At 42.0% G+C, this 15936-nt stretch overlaps 1 protein-coding gene across 1 annotated transcript in view; it reads right to left on the reverse strand.

The window, feature by feature from the left end:
* Positions 1-1902: 1902 nt before the first annotated feature.
* SPTLC2 (serine palmitoyltransferase long chain base subunit 2) overlaps positions 1903-15936 on the reverse strand; it is an 80319-nt gene continuing 66285 nt past the window's right edge. Inside the window, exons 10-12 of the mRNA XM_042047174.1 lie at positions 15361-15496; positions 13236-13365; positions 1903-7910 (exon numbers count right to left, since the gene is read on the reverse strand). Of these exons, the coding sequence (XP_041903108.1) occupies positions 7791-7910; positions 13236-13365; positions 15361-15496 (386 nt within the window). The 3' untranslated portion in view covers positions 1903-7790. The remainder of the gene's footprint in view (positions 7911-13235; positions 13366-15360; positions 15497-15936) is intronic.

Below are 15936 nucleotides of genomic sequence, written 5' to 3' on the forward strand. Positions count from 1 at the left end.
ATAACTCTGAAAAGCTTCACAAATGTGCGCGGGGAGGGAGGGAGGGAGGGAGAGAGCTTCGCCTCCCCACCCCACTTCCTAATACTTTCGGCAATCCGAGTTCTTTTCCTCCTCTTCTCCTCCCCTCGCCGAGTCACTCCCCGGTGCTGCCGCGGCTCTGCCGGCAACGCCGGGCACCGGAGGGCGGACGGGAGGCCGCTCGGCGGGGAGACGCTCCTACTCGCATGAAACGCGCTCCAGCCCCTCCCGGGCGACCGCCGCGGCTGCCGGCCCCGGGCACGGCTCCGCCGCGCCCCTGCCCCGCTCGGAGGCTGCCGGCACTGCCAGACCTCCCCCCTCTCCCTCCGGGCGCTGCCCCCTCCGGGGCGCCACCGCCCGCTCCGCTCCTCCCCTGCCGGCAGCTGCATGGCCGGGGCGGCCACCGCCCCCTCCACCCGGCGGTGCCCGCAGGGCGCTGCCCCTCCGGCGAGGCCGGCCCGGGGCTCTTTGTTCCGCGCCTCGGCGGCGCCGGCCTCGTACAAGCTCCGCGGCACCGGGTGCTTCCCGCCGGGGCAGCCCCGCCGCTGCAGCGCCCTCCCGGCGGGGCGGGGCGGCCGCGGGCCCCAGCGGCTCCGGCCCGGCCGCACGAGGCGGGAGGATGGAGGTGCCCTGGACGGAGGGGCGGGAGCAGGGACGCGGTCGGGCAGGGGGTTCCGAGCCTCCCGCCGCGCCCCCGGGGAAAAGAGCTTGCAAAAGCCGCCCTTTTCCCCCTTCCTCCGAGCGCCAGGGCTGGGGCCGCTCTGCGGGTGGGAGGGACGGGCTCCCCCGTCCCGGGGCTGGCCCGCGACAGGCAAAAACGGGGCTCTGTGCTCCCCGGTGAAAGCCCTGGCTGTTCCCGAATTGCGGGAGAGTTTCTACCGCTCAAAAAAAGTCTTTATTCCGTGATCTGCTCTCTTCTGCGCCGGCAGCATCTTATCCAGTCCTTAAGGCCTCTTGGAAACGTGGAGTGGCTGTTTACTTGGGGTCTAGAGAATATCTTTTCCAGGATCTCCACAGGCGTTCATGAGCCTGGGAACAAAATTAGGGAAAGGATTATGAAAAAAATTATTAGGGAAGGACACTGAAAGGAGGTTTTGCAGCCCGCTCATGAAAAGTGCCAGTGCTGGCACGGTCCAAAAAAGGGAGACCTGGAAGGGAAAACCCAACATTTCTACAGCAGCCTTAGCACAAAGCTGCAAATCACCTGGGCCCATTTGTGTACCCAGCTAAAATCAGGACCTGCACCTCCTTTTCAAATGCCAACATGTGGTTTATGCAGACCTAGGGCATGGAAAGAAATGTTTAAAACAAGACACAGACGGCAAGACAGATGTGAGGTCAAGAATCCCCTGCGAAATGGATCAAGAAGCCTTTTCAAACATCTCATTAGCAGCATGACAGCTGAGAGCAGCCTGACACTCTAACAGCACCCAAGGGTAGCAGCCTGGTTTTCAAGCACAGCAGCATTTTGGGGCCAGCAACGAGCTACAGAACGGGCACTCATCGTGGGAGTGCTGCACATCAGGAACAGCAGCTACCACTGCAGGCGTCTCTCCGCAACAGAAGTGGCTTTTCTAGACTGCTCATCAAAGCTGCTGCTGTACGATGGACTGGAGACTGCCAAAAACCAGCTAAGCATCCATCTCACATGCAAGGTTTCCTGGCTCTGGAGTACAAGGCCAGAAGGAAACAATGATCTGTCTCAGCTCACAAACAGGCTATGGTTTTATCCAGTCATTCCAGTATGAAACTCGTGTGTTGAATTTTTTTGAGGTTTTTATTTTGGGGGTGGGTAGGAGAGGGACTGGGAAGAAAGAGGAAGAGGGTTCGGTCTCCTTAATAGGGAAAAGCCTCATTAAGAAAAAAAGCACCAAACCCACAATATAGTGTTTTTTTAAAGTCTTTATTATGCAGAACATAGAATATATTTGAATGAATTTTTTTCCCATTTTTTTTCTCCAGTGTTTTTTTTTAAAACATGCATTGTTACCTTTTTAAAGCCAATGTACCATTCATTTATCTTTTTCCCTGCCCACAGAGCATCCATATTCATGTTAATCACAAGTGTAAAAAAAGTTAGACATCTGGCATAAAATATCTTTGGGGGGAGCCCATTTAAAAATTTTATCTAAAATGTCTTATCTACAAAAAAATCCAATATATATGTACATTATAGCAACACAGAGGCATAAGAATACAGTGCAATTTAAGATGAAATGCTGTGACTTGGTAATTCTGCCCAGGGCTTGTGGAAATGTGGGCCACCATTGGCTTTAGGGCTGCTAGCCTAAAGCCTCAGGCTCCAGCATTCCTCTGTTCTCTCTCAAATGGGTCTGAAGTTGATATTGGGAGGCCAGAGATGCATTAAACTTAATATACCATTAGGGGGTAGCAGAAATACTGTCTGAATGGGATGAGCTTTGGCAAAAAAAGAAGAATGTTTACAACGGTCAGATGGGTTTGGTGCATGTTTCACCTCACTGTGGGTATCTTTACAACGGCACCAACCCTTGGCATATTCATGTGAGACCTGTTCACCTACTGTTGAGGAAATGAATTTGCTAGCTGCCACTGGTTCTGAAGACCCTGACCCTCTCAATAAGTTTCCCACTTTCAGCAGCCCAGGAACAAATTACCGATGGAACTACACAGGAACCATGTAAGCTACACAGGAACATCAGTGCAGAGAACTGCAACTACTTCTGGCTCCCACGTGGAGATATCTCCTTAAACAGCTGCTAGCCAGGGTCACACACAAATTGAGTTTTAAACCTCTCCCTCCCAAGAAAATAGCAGTACATAACTGCTTAACTAAGAGCACAGAGTATTCTTCCATGGGTTAAAATCCACTGCATTCTTCAAGGCCAGTCTTAATTTCAATTCTTCATACCAAGAATCACAGTTTAAGGCCTTCAACACACACCACAGTCATCATCTGCTTCACCCAGCCCCTTTTGGGGATATGAACACAGCAGCTCCAATGTCTGCAGCAAATGCTTTTCTTTTTAGTGAAAGGTAAAGCACAATACTTCACACAAACACTTCATGTTTGTGCTCTAGTATGATGTCTGAATCCTTGAACAGGTGAACAACTGGAAGGCTGGGGATGTTTTCAGGAATACAAAGCCATCCAAATGGCATCAGAGATTGTTTTTTTTCTTTTAAAACCATGTTCAGGTTACGCAGGTCAAATGACTCCCAGTGCTTTTCCCAAGTAGGGGTCCAATGCCACTTGGGTGTCAGGTCCAGCACCAAAGCCAACAATGCACCTGCTGAGGGGTCATACTAAGCATTCCTGAACAGCTCAGGACTTCACTAGTGCTAAAACAGAACAGACTGCAGGTGCCTCAAATCTCCATGCAGAAGGTGCCACCCACACCATGCTTGACACTTTCATAGGCTAAATATAAACTGTAAAAATAATATATATAAACTGCATAAATTCTGACTGAGCATTGTATATTGGGATACATTTCCACAAGTTTCCTTCTCTGTGATGCAGCAGGGGGGCTCATGCATTGTGCTCCAAATCCAATGCTGCAAGGTGTTCTCTTAGATGAAATGAAGAGTCATGCTCACACTTTCCTCCAGCCTCTCCTATGATCTCCCTGAACAGGTAACATGGATTTTGAACGAGCAAACAGCTGTAAGCCAAATGCTTTTCAGAGGTAAAGAAATCAAAATTTGCAGAGAAGGAGAAGTATTTACTTGGTGTGGAAAAGTTTTAGAGGAGTGTCCATTTAGGCACTGAAAGCTGCATTCCTGATTTAGGGATACTTGTTCAAGTACACATGAAAGATCCCTGTACAGCTGAAAATAAGTGATGATTAGCTACCCCTTTTCTCCTTCTCTGCTGTATCAGTCCTTCATCCACACAGCACAGAGTTGCTGAGTATATGGGCACACTTCCCCTGCCTGTTCTTTGTGAAGGTGCAGCTCTGATAGTGAGTACCACATCTGCACTCTTAGAGGAAACAGCAAGAGGAGGATGGATAATGCAATTCCTTCACTGAATGACTTCATCACAGAAAGATGTTTGGTCAGCTTGCTCCTGAGTCTTTGCCTAAAGCAGAAGCACACTACACCTGTAACTCAAGAACCAGAACTCTTCATTAAGGATGCTACTTAGAAGGGAAAAGATACAGCAACTAAAGAGTTAAATATACCATATACATACTATACAAAAGTTTGTGTTGTGTAAAAAATAAAAATGAAAGCCCTGAATATTTTGACACAAAAAAATTAGTTTCTTCTCTGCCAAAGAATGAAAGGAAAACTATGCATCAGGCTCCTTAAGACAAAGGTCTGCTTGAGAAGGCCCATTTCTAACAAGAAGCACATCTCCCACTCTTTGCTGATGCTCAGTAATAGGAGCTTCTCAATTTTCTTAGGAGTGAAAGAATATAGCTATTAGCCTTAAAAACAGTAATGGTTCTAAACTCTCCACTCTGCTCAACAGAGGCAACAACTTGCTTGCTAAGTTCTTCAGAGAGCTACTGAGATGGTAACTATTGTATATTTATGAGTAAGTTTAGCCAATATACAGTACAGGGCAAAATCCTTTGTTCAAAAGCAGCCTTCATTTTCTTTTGAATTTTGCATCTCTTAAGAAATACCAGGAGTCATTTTCAATTAGAATGTCTCTGAAAAGTTGGCAGGGACTGAAGTCTTATTTCTTAAGCAGCTTTTCTTCCTTTGTGATCTCTCAAGATTGGTTCTTTCATTCATTTCTACTGCCAGGAGAAAAAGGAGACAGATTTCTGGTCAGTACATAAATATCAAAGCAGCAATCCATCCTAGACATACCGTGACAGCATACATGCTGTAGGTTTGCCTAGCACAAACCAGTATTGGAGATTTTTTAGTAGATGCAAAAAGGTTTTCCTGGCTTTCAAGCTCAGTGAATTACTGAATTAAAAGCATGAAATCTTGGCCTTGTAACTCTTACTTTTTCAGAAGCAGTTTCAACAGGTTTCATTATTTTTACCAGACTTTGGCAAAACAGGTTCTTTTAAACAAAAGGCCTCAGAGAGAAGTGGGGGGATTTGCTTCCCAAAAAGGATATGACAAGGCTGAAATGTAACCAAGTTAACTGCCAGAGTTATTTCTGAAGTGTCTTTGCAACCCAAAATTCAAAGTTATATGCAGACAGTGTGACACAGCAGAAAGATACGAAAAGGCAGAAGCTTGAACACAATTTCCTCAACAAGTGCAACTAGAAACCAAATGGACACTAGTAATTCTTAAACACTGACCATTTCAGAAGTATTACACAGGATTTATCAATATTATGAAGATTTTTCCAGATGCTTTTCTCCCTTCCAAAGACAAGCTGCTCTAAAACTGATTCCCAGAGACAAGGTTAAGATTCAAGACTTGTAGAATCTATGATAACCCACTTCTAACCTAATACATCACAGTTTTCAAACTGACTTGACTACACAGCAGACAAACACACTGTACATTTGTGAATGCTTAAAAACAGCTACCTACTGACCCAAGCCTTTAAACTGGTCAGATTTGTCTGCTCTTAAACCATTCCATGATCAGGCTAATAGGATCAGGGCTGAAGTCAGGGCTTCCTGTACTAACTTCCTTTTGTTCCCTAGTACAATCCAGAGAGAAAAAAAATCAATAATTCTTTGAGGTAAAGCTTCTTGAAGTGAGAAAGCAGGTCATCTGCTGGAATGTTAGAGCTAGCCCTGGGCAGAACACAGGCGAGAAAGCTCAGCTAACTGAGGTTTGTTCACTCTGTGGCTGAACATGTGAGACTATTTCAAAGCTATCCAAGCCGCACATACAGACTCCCCAAACTCTGCACACACACAGCTCCAGAAGAGGAGCCAACCAACATTAATGGACTAAGACAGAAATAGTTATTTGGACCTATTTTCAAAAAGTCAATTTCAGTTCTTCTCATATAATTAAATTTCTGAAATTCAATGGTAAAAAAATGAACCAGTGTTTTGAAGTTCCATTACATTAAAATGGAACAAGATCTATAAATGCATGAAGTTAGATACTCTATTAAATAGAAGCCAATTCTGCTTTAAATCACCAGATGTATTTGCAGAACTACTTGGTTCTAGTGGCCAAAGCACTCCTTCCTTGTTAGTTGCAGAGTGAACGTAAAAGAACTTTAAAAGAATGATTTTTTTTTCAGCACCACACAAAGAGCTTTGAGCTGCCCTCTGCTTTAGTATGATGATGGTGATGAGTCAGTTTCTAAAACCTCAGTCACCTGCAAAAAGCATCTTGCTAACCCAAACTGAAGAGCTGTCCCAAACCAATTGACACAATGTTAACATTTTACTATCTTTGCAGAAATCATATATGTCTAAGTAGAAAATACAGAAACTATACTGCAATTGACTCCTATTTAAAATTTTTGGTACCTTTTTGTTGATCCATTCTGTTCTCTGAAAGAATTCAAGATGTAAAGACTAAGTAGCAACCATAAGGTGTGTTAGAGCAAAGGCATCTATTTTAAACAGAGGGACAGTATGAAACTTACAAATAAAGACTCCAAACAGCAACTGGCTCAATAAACACTCATTTGAGCAGTGTTGATCAGTAACAGAAGTACAAAAGAATAAAGATGTCAAACTAAATGCAATTGTGAGGACATTTTCTCTCTTCAGGGAAGGCCTACAGACATGCAGCTGCCATTGGAGACTTTGCTGGCTAGCCAAAATGTAATGTATGATTACAAGATTCAGGTTGTCCGTACATGTAACAGGGCCAGTGAAGAACACCTCATGGATGACAAGAAACAGTGAGTTAGCATGGCAAAAGGCAGCAGTCTTTCACAGACTTAAGAATAAGCACAAGACTTGCTCTAGTTTACTCGCACCCAAGAGCACCCTCCTAGAACTTAGCAGTGACTTGTTCATGACTTTATGATAATTCTAAAGCAAGAGAAACTAACCTGAGGATGAGAAAGCAACACAAACACAATCTGTATTTTTCCTTTTTTTTAAACAGAAGTATTAAAAACAAAACAAAACAAACCCCTCTCCATCACTTACCCTCTATCAAGGGGACAATTAGTGTCAAAACCAGGAGACAATCTGGTATCCATACTGGGAAGGAAAAGAGGCTACAGTTCCAGAAGTCCTTCTGCCTGTGGCTTACAAAACTAAATAATGTTTGGGAACAATGGTCCTGTCAGCAACATGTCAACAACACATTTATTTTAAAAAGGCTAAATTCAAGTTTTAAACATAAGTAACTACAAATGAAAAAAACTACTTTGGTTGATTATCCATCTTGTTAAATATGTCAAAGTTAGCAATCAACAGTTTCTCTAGGAAGTCTCCAAAAACAGACAGGTCAGCTCATTCATTATTGGGAAGATCAGACACCTAGCAGTGACACTGAAAATGCTGCCATGCCAGCATCACACATGCTCACAACATCTCAGCCAGCATTTGGGAGGCTAATGGTGCATACAAAGTCTGAACTAATCAGCCACAGCCAACTTGGGTTGCTGTGAACTCATTGAGACAAATAAATAAAAAAAAAGCAACAAGACAAAAATAAAGCCAAGCACCTCTAGGGCCAGACCCTGAAGACACGGGAATCAAAGAATTTTTTTTCTCCTCTCCCTATTTACAAAATGCCATTTGGAGCTGATGTGGCCACTTCAGTATTGTGAGGAAATGTCTTTTATACTAAGCAGTCCTAAGTGTGTTGTTCATGGATGCTGTGGCCTGTGTGCCACAGAGTGTCCCATGGGGTGTGTCCCTCCCACTGAGGCACATGGAGGGAGTTCAGTCTTCTGTTTCTTCGTATGTTGTCTCGTCAAACGGCCGGTCCAAGAGAGGTACCAAACGGCGACGGGAATATTTCAGTTGCAAAAGGTCCCCAACTTCATTGATTTCTTTTAAAGCCTGACAAAGAGACCACAGTAGATCAGCAGAGGAGACAGATGCAAGTTATCAGCACATCTTCCTTTTTGCATGCCTGCAGACTACTCTGACAGCCATTTTACTTGAGATTTTATTGTGCTAGAAGCCGGTACCTTCAGAAGTGCATAGGATTTTTTTTTTTTTATTTTAGCATTCAGAAATTTTGAGACCACGTAAACAGCACTGGTCACTTAACTGAGACTGCCTATGCATCCACCTGACTATTCCAGTTCCAAAACAGGATCATAACATCCAGCAAACCCCATGACTATTTACAGATAGAAAAACAGAGAATAATGTTCTTCCCTTCCTGGAGATAATGAAGCTGAAGTAGAAGAAAATGTACATGGAGGTTTGGCTCCTCTTTATGTATCATTCAGTTTGAAAACAACCTGTGTTAGCATACCTGATCTACCACATTTTTTAAATTGCAAAATAGTGAAGACAAACTACAATAGTGAGCTAACAAGTTCTATAGATGCATTTGTGTTATCTACATTTGGTTAATTTGCACTGGCCATATACAATTAGAGATGAAAGCTATGTATCATAAACTACATGGCACAGGAGATTTTTGCCAGACAATCCAAGGAAAGAAAAAGTTATTCTGGGTAGGACCCCAAGCATTTTCTCCTTGGAAAGCAAGGCCCACTGAGGTTGCCACAAAGGCCACACTCAAGCGATTGATGACCCAGAACACTGCTACTGAATTAGCACAACCTTTCACCATTTTGACCTGAACTCAAATATTATGAAGTTTACCAGAGATCAAACATCTGCTTGTGTAAGAAATGAGGAAAGTCCCAGCTCAGTTAATCATGCTTCCATTATGTTGCAATCTCTGATAAGACACTGTCCACAATGAGTTCTGTTCAAAGCCAAATCCTAAACTTCATTTCTCTACAGAGCAAAGTACAAAATCAGTTGCTGCAAACAAATCTGCAATAGCATGTGATGCCAGTTATTTTATATAGGCACGGGACAAAAAATGAATTCAGAAGATCACTTCCAAGTCCAATGTGATTTTTTGGATTCAAAGGTTGGCATTTTTTGCTGCCTTGAATTGTACTACATTTATTTGAGATAGGTACATTCAGCATTGCTTCAGAATGTCACTAATTCAGCATTAATGCTCCAATCTGGGTCAAATGCTTGTCTCTTGAGGACAGTTGGCAGATGGGCATTGATACCTCTACATGTTTTTTCTTCCTAGACGGATAGTTCAAGTTTTTGTTTCTTTAAACAACGGCCCTTCATGCTTGTTATATCTGGCAGCAAAACCCTCTGCACTCTAAAATCTCAGGGAATGACAAACCCAGAAGTTGGACCTCGGTAAAACAAAACAAAACAAAAGCGTGGGCACAGTCTGCTAGAGCTTTAAGTAAAGATCCCATATGGAAGCAATTTAAAGCTGAATTTCTGTTGAAAGAGTATGTTAACTGTTATTCTTGAATGCAGATTTAGGATTTTATTAATTTAAAACAAAAAGAGCCATGTGACCAGCAAAGACTACAAAGGAAATGGCATTGGTGTACTCTGACTTTAGGAGAGTGCAATATATTTTTCATCACTGAAAAGAAAGCACAGCCCACAGGGATGCAGGTTATGAGGGACTTCACTCTGATCCTAAGCCAAATATTTTTAGGCAAGGAAGTTTTATTTACATAGAACAGTTAAAGTTGTAACTAAGAACTGTTCCTCATCATGTGGGTGTATTCAATAAGAACAAGGAAGCATTACAAATATCACCATTTGCAAGACAAGCTTCTCCTCCCTATGCTTCAAACCTGGGTAAGTTTTCTTTTAAAAAATACCACAAGAGCCCTGGTTAGCAGCCATGAATACACAGATGGGATACCAAGTTATGCTCTGTCACTGACTTGAAGAAGCTGTCTGCCAGCTCTCCCCAAGTCCATTCATTTTAGTTCTTCCTCTTCCTGGATATTGTTGCCACAGTTAGCAGAGGGATTAGATCTGAGGGTTGCCTTAATGATTAGCTGCCTGAAATCAATCCCCTTTCACTGCATCACAAGAAAACACAGCACAAAGTCACTGACAAAAACACTTGCTCCTTATTAACTTCTCTTGCCAATGCTCTGGGTTTTGAGCATGCAGCTATTTTGAACCTTAAAGGGGGTTACACTAACTTGGAACAAAGCCTCTACATACTGAGCTAAATCAGGATTTCTTCATTCACTTCAAAATTCACACCTCATTTTGCTCTGGATTAATTTTCTTAGGCAGACAAGCTCTAATATATTGAACAAGCATTTCCTCAATTTAGTACATTTAACACTCACAGAGGTACTCTAGCAATGAGTCTTATGTTAAATGCACAAAATTTGAAACATTTTTTGGAAAATGCAGTAAGAATTGACAGGAAAAGAGGCTTTTAAAGCAGAGTAATAAAAGTTACAGATAGATTTTGGAAGAGAACAAGTGTGGTACTTATACAGACCCTACAAAAGCAGCTTATTATGGCAAAGGCCCCAGCTAGTCACTAAAAGAGAAGATCAAGAACCTAACCAACTGTAAAATTGCATGATTGCTCACGTAGTGCCCTCACATCAAGTTTGTATGGTTTCAGTTTTAGCTCAATTTGCAGCAGTATGACTTCAGAGACTTCAGTTTTCTTTATTTTCCTTCCTCCCACCTCTTATCCATTCATCCCCACTCCATGCCCACCTGTGCAGAAGTTACTGCTCCCTCATTTGTGTCAATGAATGGTCTATTACCATGCTCTGAGCCAAGTCTGATACTATTCATTTTATACATGGGGAAAGGAAGCGAAGGAGAGGGTCTTCTCTGAACATACTGGTTCAAAACCTTTACTTGGAACAGAAAACTGAATTGAGATGATTAAGGCAAGAGTAGCAGAACAAGTAGCTGGGAAGGAACTCCTTAAGCAGTCTGTTGTTGGAGTGTTGTGTTAGGGAATCTCTCACAAGGCAGGAACAGCTCAGGAGCAGCAAGTACAGCACCACAGATACACAGCAGGTTAATACTACTCAATGACACTAAACATACATTATGAAACTGCTCACATCACTCACTGCCTTACTAATTTTCCTATCAAAAATTAAAAAGTGTGCCATTTGAAGCTGTTGATTTTTATGTAAGTTCTGCAGCAGCAAAGAGTGAAAAGGTTGAGTCTGTATTTTTTTACAAGACATTAGTAAATATCTGTCATATGTCCCATTTGCTGTTCACATATTGAAGTGTTCCCACCTGATCATATTTGGACATTGGGCACGATTTCCCTTTCCTAACTCCGTGACCACTCTCAATCATGTTGTCCACAAAATGTTCAAAAATAGTTTCAAGATTTTTTTTCTCCACAATCTTCTCAATATAAAGGTGTGTAGATGTTGAAAGGGCTGGCAGAGAGATTTTCCTATTTTTCACAGCCGCCTGCGGAAAGTCTCCGTTCTCACGCTAACTAGCTGGGAAAACGGTTTGAGGTTTTGTAAACTATATTGCAGGTGCAAGCTGTTTGTGTCTTTGTTTCCCACACTGGGAAAAATATTTTGGAAATGGGTGTTACGCCACTCTTGCGAACAAAGCTATAGAAGCTGATTTATAAAATTAAATATAGCCACTTCTGGCCTTTGAACCTGATCCTGGACTGTGTCATTCTTGGTATAACAGTGACAAAGGCAAGGCTTTTCAACCTGCAGTTCCCCAGATTTTTTTGCCCTTCTTCAAGACGAAGGTGGCATTTGCCATCTTCCAGTCCTCAGGAGCCTCCCCCAACCACCACAAACTCTTCCTCCAAAGATGATAATCAAGAACGGCCTTGCAGTGACAACCAGCTCCCTCAACACTTGTGGATGCAGCTCATCAGGTCCTATGGACTTGTGCATGTTGATTTTGTTTAAATGTGCCGTTATTGGAGCCTCCTTCACACCAAAGGTAAGTCCTTACTGCTCCATACTTTTCCACAAATCTCATGGTCTCAGGATTCCTGAAGTCTCACCAGGAGACTGAGACAACAAAGGCACTGAGTACCCTTGCCTCTTGCATGCATTTGTCACCTGATTCCCTGTGCCATTCAGCAGCAGTCCTCCACATTTTCTCTACTCTTTCTTTTGCTACTAATACCCCCATAAAAGCTCTGCCTGCTGCATTTCATGTCCTTTAACAGACTGAGTTCCAGGCAGGCTTTAGCTTTCCTGACCCCATCCCTGCATGCTCAGGACTGTGTCTCCATTCTTCCTCAGTCACCTGCCCCTGCTTGCACCTCTTACACACTTTCATTATATATTTTTGTCAGTTTATTTATCCATGCAGGCTTCCCACCACATTCACTCTCCTTTAAGTCAGGATAGATCATTCTTCAGGGAAGGAGTGGGGAGGAAAAATCAACTAGCTGTCCTGGACATCTCTGCTCTTTGAGGCTGTATCCTATGGGATTCTTTCAAGTAGGTCTCTGAACAGGACAGAGTCTAGTCTCATGAAGTCCAAATTCATTACTTAACCTAGTTTATATTCTAAGTCACAGACCCTCAAAGTGGGGAAAAATGTGCAATGCAGAACTTTGGCAGTGCGTAAGACAGCCCATGTACACATGTCCATCAAAAAAGATTATTCAGAAGACTCAAAATTGAATGTAGCTACCACACCAAGACTATTCTCAGTATGTCAGGCTTATTCATATAATCCTCTTTCAACTCTATTAGTCCGAGAGTAACCACCATCCTTACTTTTTGAAGGCAGCATCTCCTAACTGTGATGCAGGCCTCCTTTGAGGGGACTTCCATTCCCTCTGGAAGTGCTGGTAAGAGTAAGTAAGGCATTGCATGTGGCACAGACTCCCTAGGATTGGTTCATTTAAGATACAGTGCTCTGCAGCTTTAAACAAGAACAGGAATAGTAATCTTTGGAATAAAAATTCTCACTAGTGCTTCCTTTTGAGAGGAATATAAATGTTTTGGAAGATCTCAGGCCTTTTTATTTTTTTTCTTACCATTAGCATCTAGGGTCAGAAGATGCAGAATGTTTCTTTCTAACTAGTTCAATGCAAGGTACAGCCTTTAAAGAAGGGAAAAAGCATTGTCTCATAGGAATGAGACTGTCTCCTTTTAAAACAGGACAAGAAAAGCTCTGAGATTTAGTCTAAGCAGCCATTCTGCACTACTGAAGCAAGGAAAGAGATGGAGTCATTGCCAGCCCTACTACAAAGGGCTTTGAATATTAGGTTCAGCTAGTTTGCCTACCAAACATTGAACCAGTGTACAAAATCCAGACAACTGTTGTATCTGTTTATTAGCAGGCATGAGCAGGAGGAAGACAAGATGAGACACTTACTGTATCAAGCATCTCTTTGGTATGAGCTGCAGACAAACAGAATCTGGCTCTGGACTCGATGATGGGGGTGGCAGGGAAGCCCACAACCACAACACCGATGTTCCGCTTCAGCATCTCACGCCCAAACGCACTGCCAGAGAGAACGAGATTGTCACAATTATTCCAGTGGTGGCAAAGCAGAAGCATGAAGGACTCAATATGGTAACCCATACAGGCCTTTGTTGAGGCAAGGCTGTCAGACCACAGTTTGGAGCTTCTGGTGCTTTCTTTTTAGAGGCAGAAATGCTTATGCACAAAAGCCTTTTTTAAATTCAATCCCAAGGTGGTCCTTCTCAAAAGGTTTCAGTGTATTAAGTTCTAACAAAGATGAAAGATTGTATGTGGCAGAGACTGGTCTTTTAGCAGGCTGTTTCTAAATGGATTTGTAACCTAAGCTTGGAAATCCTTCCAATAGGAAACAGTGATTTTGGCTCAGAAGTTTGACTATACAAAGGAATCCCTCATGTTGCAATGCCCCAAAGTGGATGTTTCTGCAATTTCAAGATGTTTTGTTTTCATGAATTTAATTTGATTAAAGTACATTATTGCATCACAGAATGTACCACTTCATAAGTATCACGGGAACCACAATCACCACAGTAAATTGAGATCATCTAATATGATACCTAATATTTTTAAGGAAGGTGCAAAAATATCATACAACTGTCACACACTACCTTCAACAAAACCATTTCTTAAGGAGATTAAAGAAAGTAGTGGCTGTGACTTATGCAATCAATGAGAGGCACAAAGATCTTGATCCTATCTGTAATGGCAGTGCGGTTCTGGGTGTTTCTACAGGCCACAGGAAAAGGTTAATCCTTTTTGAACTGACCTTGTTGTGAGAAGTAGCAATGAACTTAAGAAGCTTATAAGGACATATAAAAATAACATTCTTTTAATAGGTTTTTAAATTTTCTTCCACAACTATTTTCCTTACAAATATGTGCCTCCTGATACACTTCATTTTGTATCCATTTAGTACTCTCAAACTATTTTAAAAACAGGCTACAAGGGACAAAGAAAGGATCAAGTAAATCTGATGCTCTCTGTTCTTGCTCATTTAAAGTAAGATACTGGCCCAACTGCTCAGCTAATAAATATTTCCATGAATATTTCCAAGGAAAAGATTGTACTGCTTGGTAGAGAAACTGGGCAGCAGAAACAGCTGCCTCAGTGTGTGGGACATGTACTGTGCAGCACCCATAAAGGTAACAGGCCTTTTAAAACTGTGTTACACTGAGAAGGGTGGAGAACAACTGTATCTAGCTCTGTAAAAAGTGCCAGACTGAAGCCTGAGCTAGTAAAGCACTAGAGATGCTCAGCACAGCTTAAAATGAAATTATGTTTTCCAAATTTGAAAGTGTTGATTGAGCACTGCATTACACAGACACTAAAAAGTAGCAATCAAAGCCAAGCTGTCCTTGAAATCAGGTTTTTGTTTATGTTGCACAAATTTTTAATATATACATTATATAGCCTCCTTGCAGAATTTTAGCCTTAATTATTCACACAGCACCACACAAATCAGCAAGCATTTATAAACCTATGTGCTACAGTTGTTTTAGTATTTACAATACCAATACCCGAGTGATTAAATCTGGACTTCTTAAAAACTTGGGATTCATTAAATACATGTTGTTGGCTCCCATCATGTCTTGCCCCCCTGCTTTTCCTTTTTTAATTTTCAAAGTTCATCAATGGAAATACTGGCTCCTTCTGATCCAGGAGCTAGTTGAAAGACTTCTTCCAGTGACTTTTAATGTTCGTTTCCATTCAATTTTAGCTCCTCTTTAGCACATTTATAAACTTTACATATAAATATAATGGAAACACACAACCCAACCTTTAAAGCATGACACATAGAGGCAAAATTGCTTCCCTGAAGTGCTTTCTTGATGCCCCAAGCTACAAGCTTCAATTTTCTCAAGATCACTTACAGAAGTTTCCATATTTTATAACACTCAGTAATGTTCATAAAAGCAAAAATCAAACGGGTCTTTTCTTATATTTAGAAAACTCTTCATATTCTTACACCAACCTAGCTTTAAAGAAGATGGGTAAGAAGTTATGCTGTCAAACGTACCCAATTTTTGCTGGCATGTACAGCATCAGAGGCACAACAGGGGAATCTTCATTTCCATAGATGATAAAGCCCATCTCTTTCAGTCGTCTCCTGAAATATCTCGTGTTCTCTGCTAGCTGCTGCACACGTGCTCTCCCTAGAAAAGAATTGAAGGTGAGACTGTGAACTCAACTGTTGTAAGTCACATCCGTAACTGCAACACAAGACCTCAAACTAAAGTACAAGACATTAATGTCCGCTTGTGCTTATGGAAGCGTTAAAAACAAATGCAAATTGGGATGTGCAGTTTCTTCTCCTTTATGTAACCAAGATTAATCATGCATTTTCTGACAAGTCTGAATGGACCAGGACAAGCACAACTATCAAGTCCAAGCACTGCCTGGTTTTTCCATACCAGGTTTTCTTTCAATCAAGAGGTACCTGGCAAAAAAAGGGCAGTTACCTGCTTTTAAATAAGATTCAAAGTTTGCTCAGAATTCACTAGTAACTGCATCTTGAAGAAGAGTTTGCTTACACTTTGAATAATTAATGGAAAACCTACTGAATCAGCTGGGGTTGTTCACCATGTTTTATCCT

This window comes from Corvus kubaryi, unplaced genomic scaffold, assembly GCF_017639235.1.
Source record: "Corvus kubaryi isolate FWS band 111438036 unplaced genomic scaffold, C.kubaryi_AGA036_p1.0 66, whole genome shotgun sequence".
Lineage (NCBI taxonomy): Eukaryota > Metazoa > Chordata > Aves > Passeriformes > Corvidae > Corvus > Corvus kubaryi.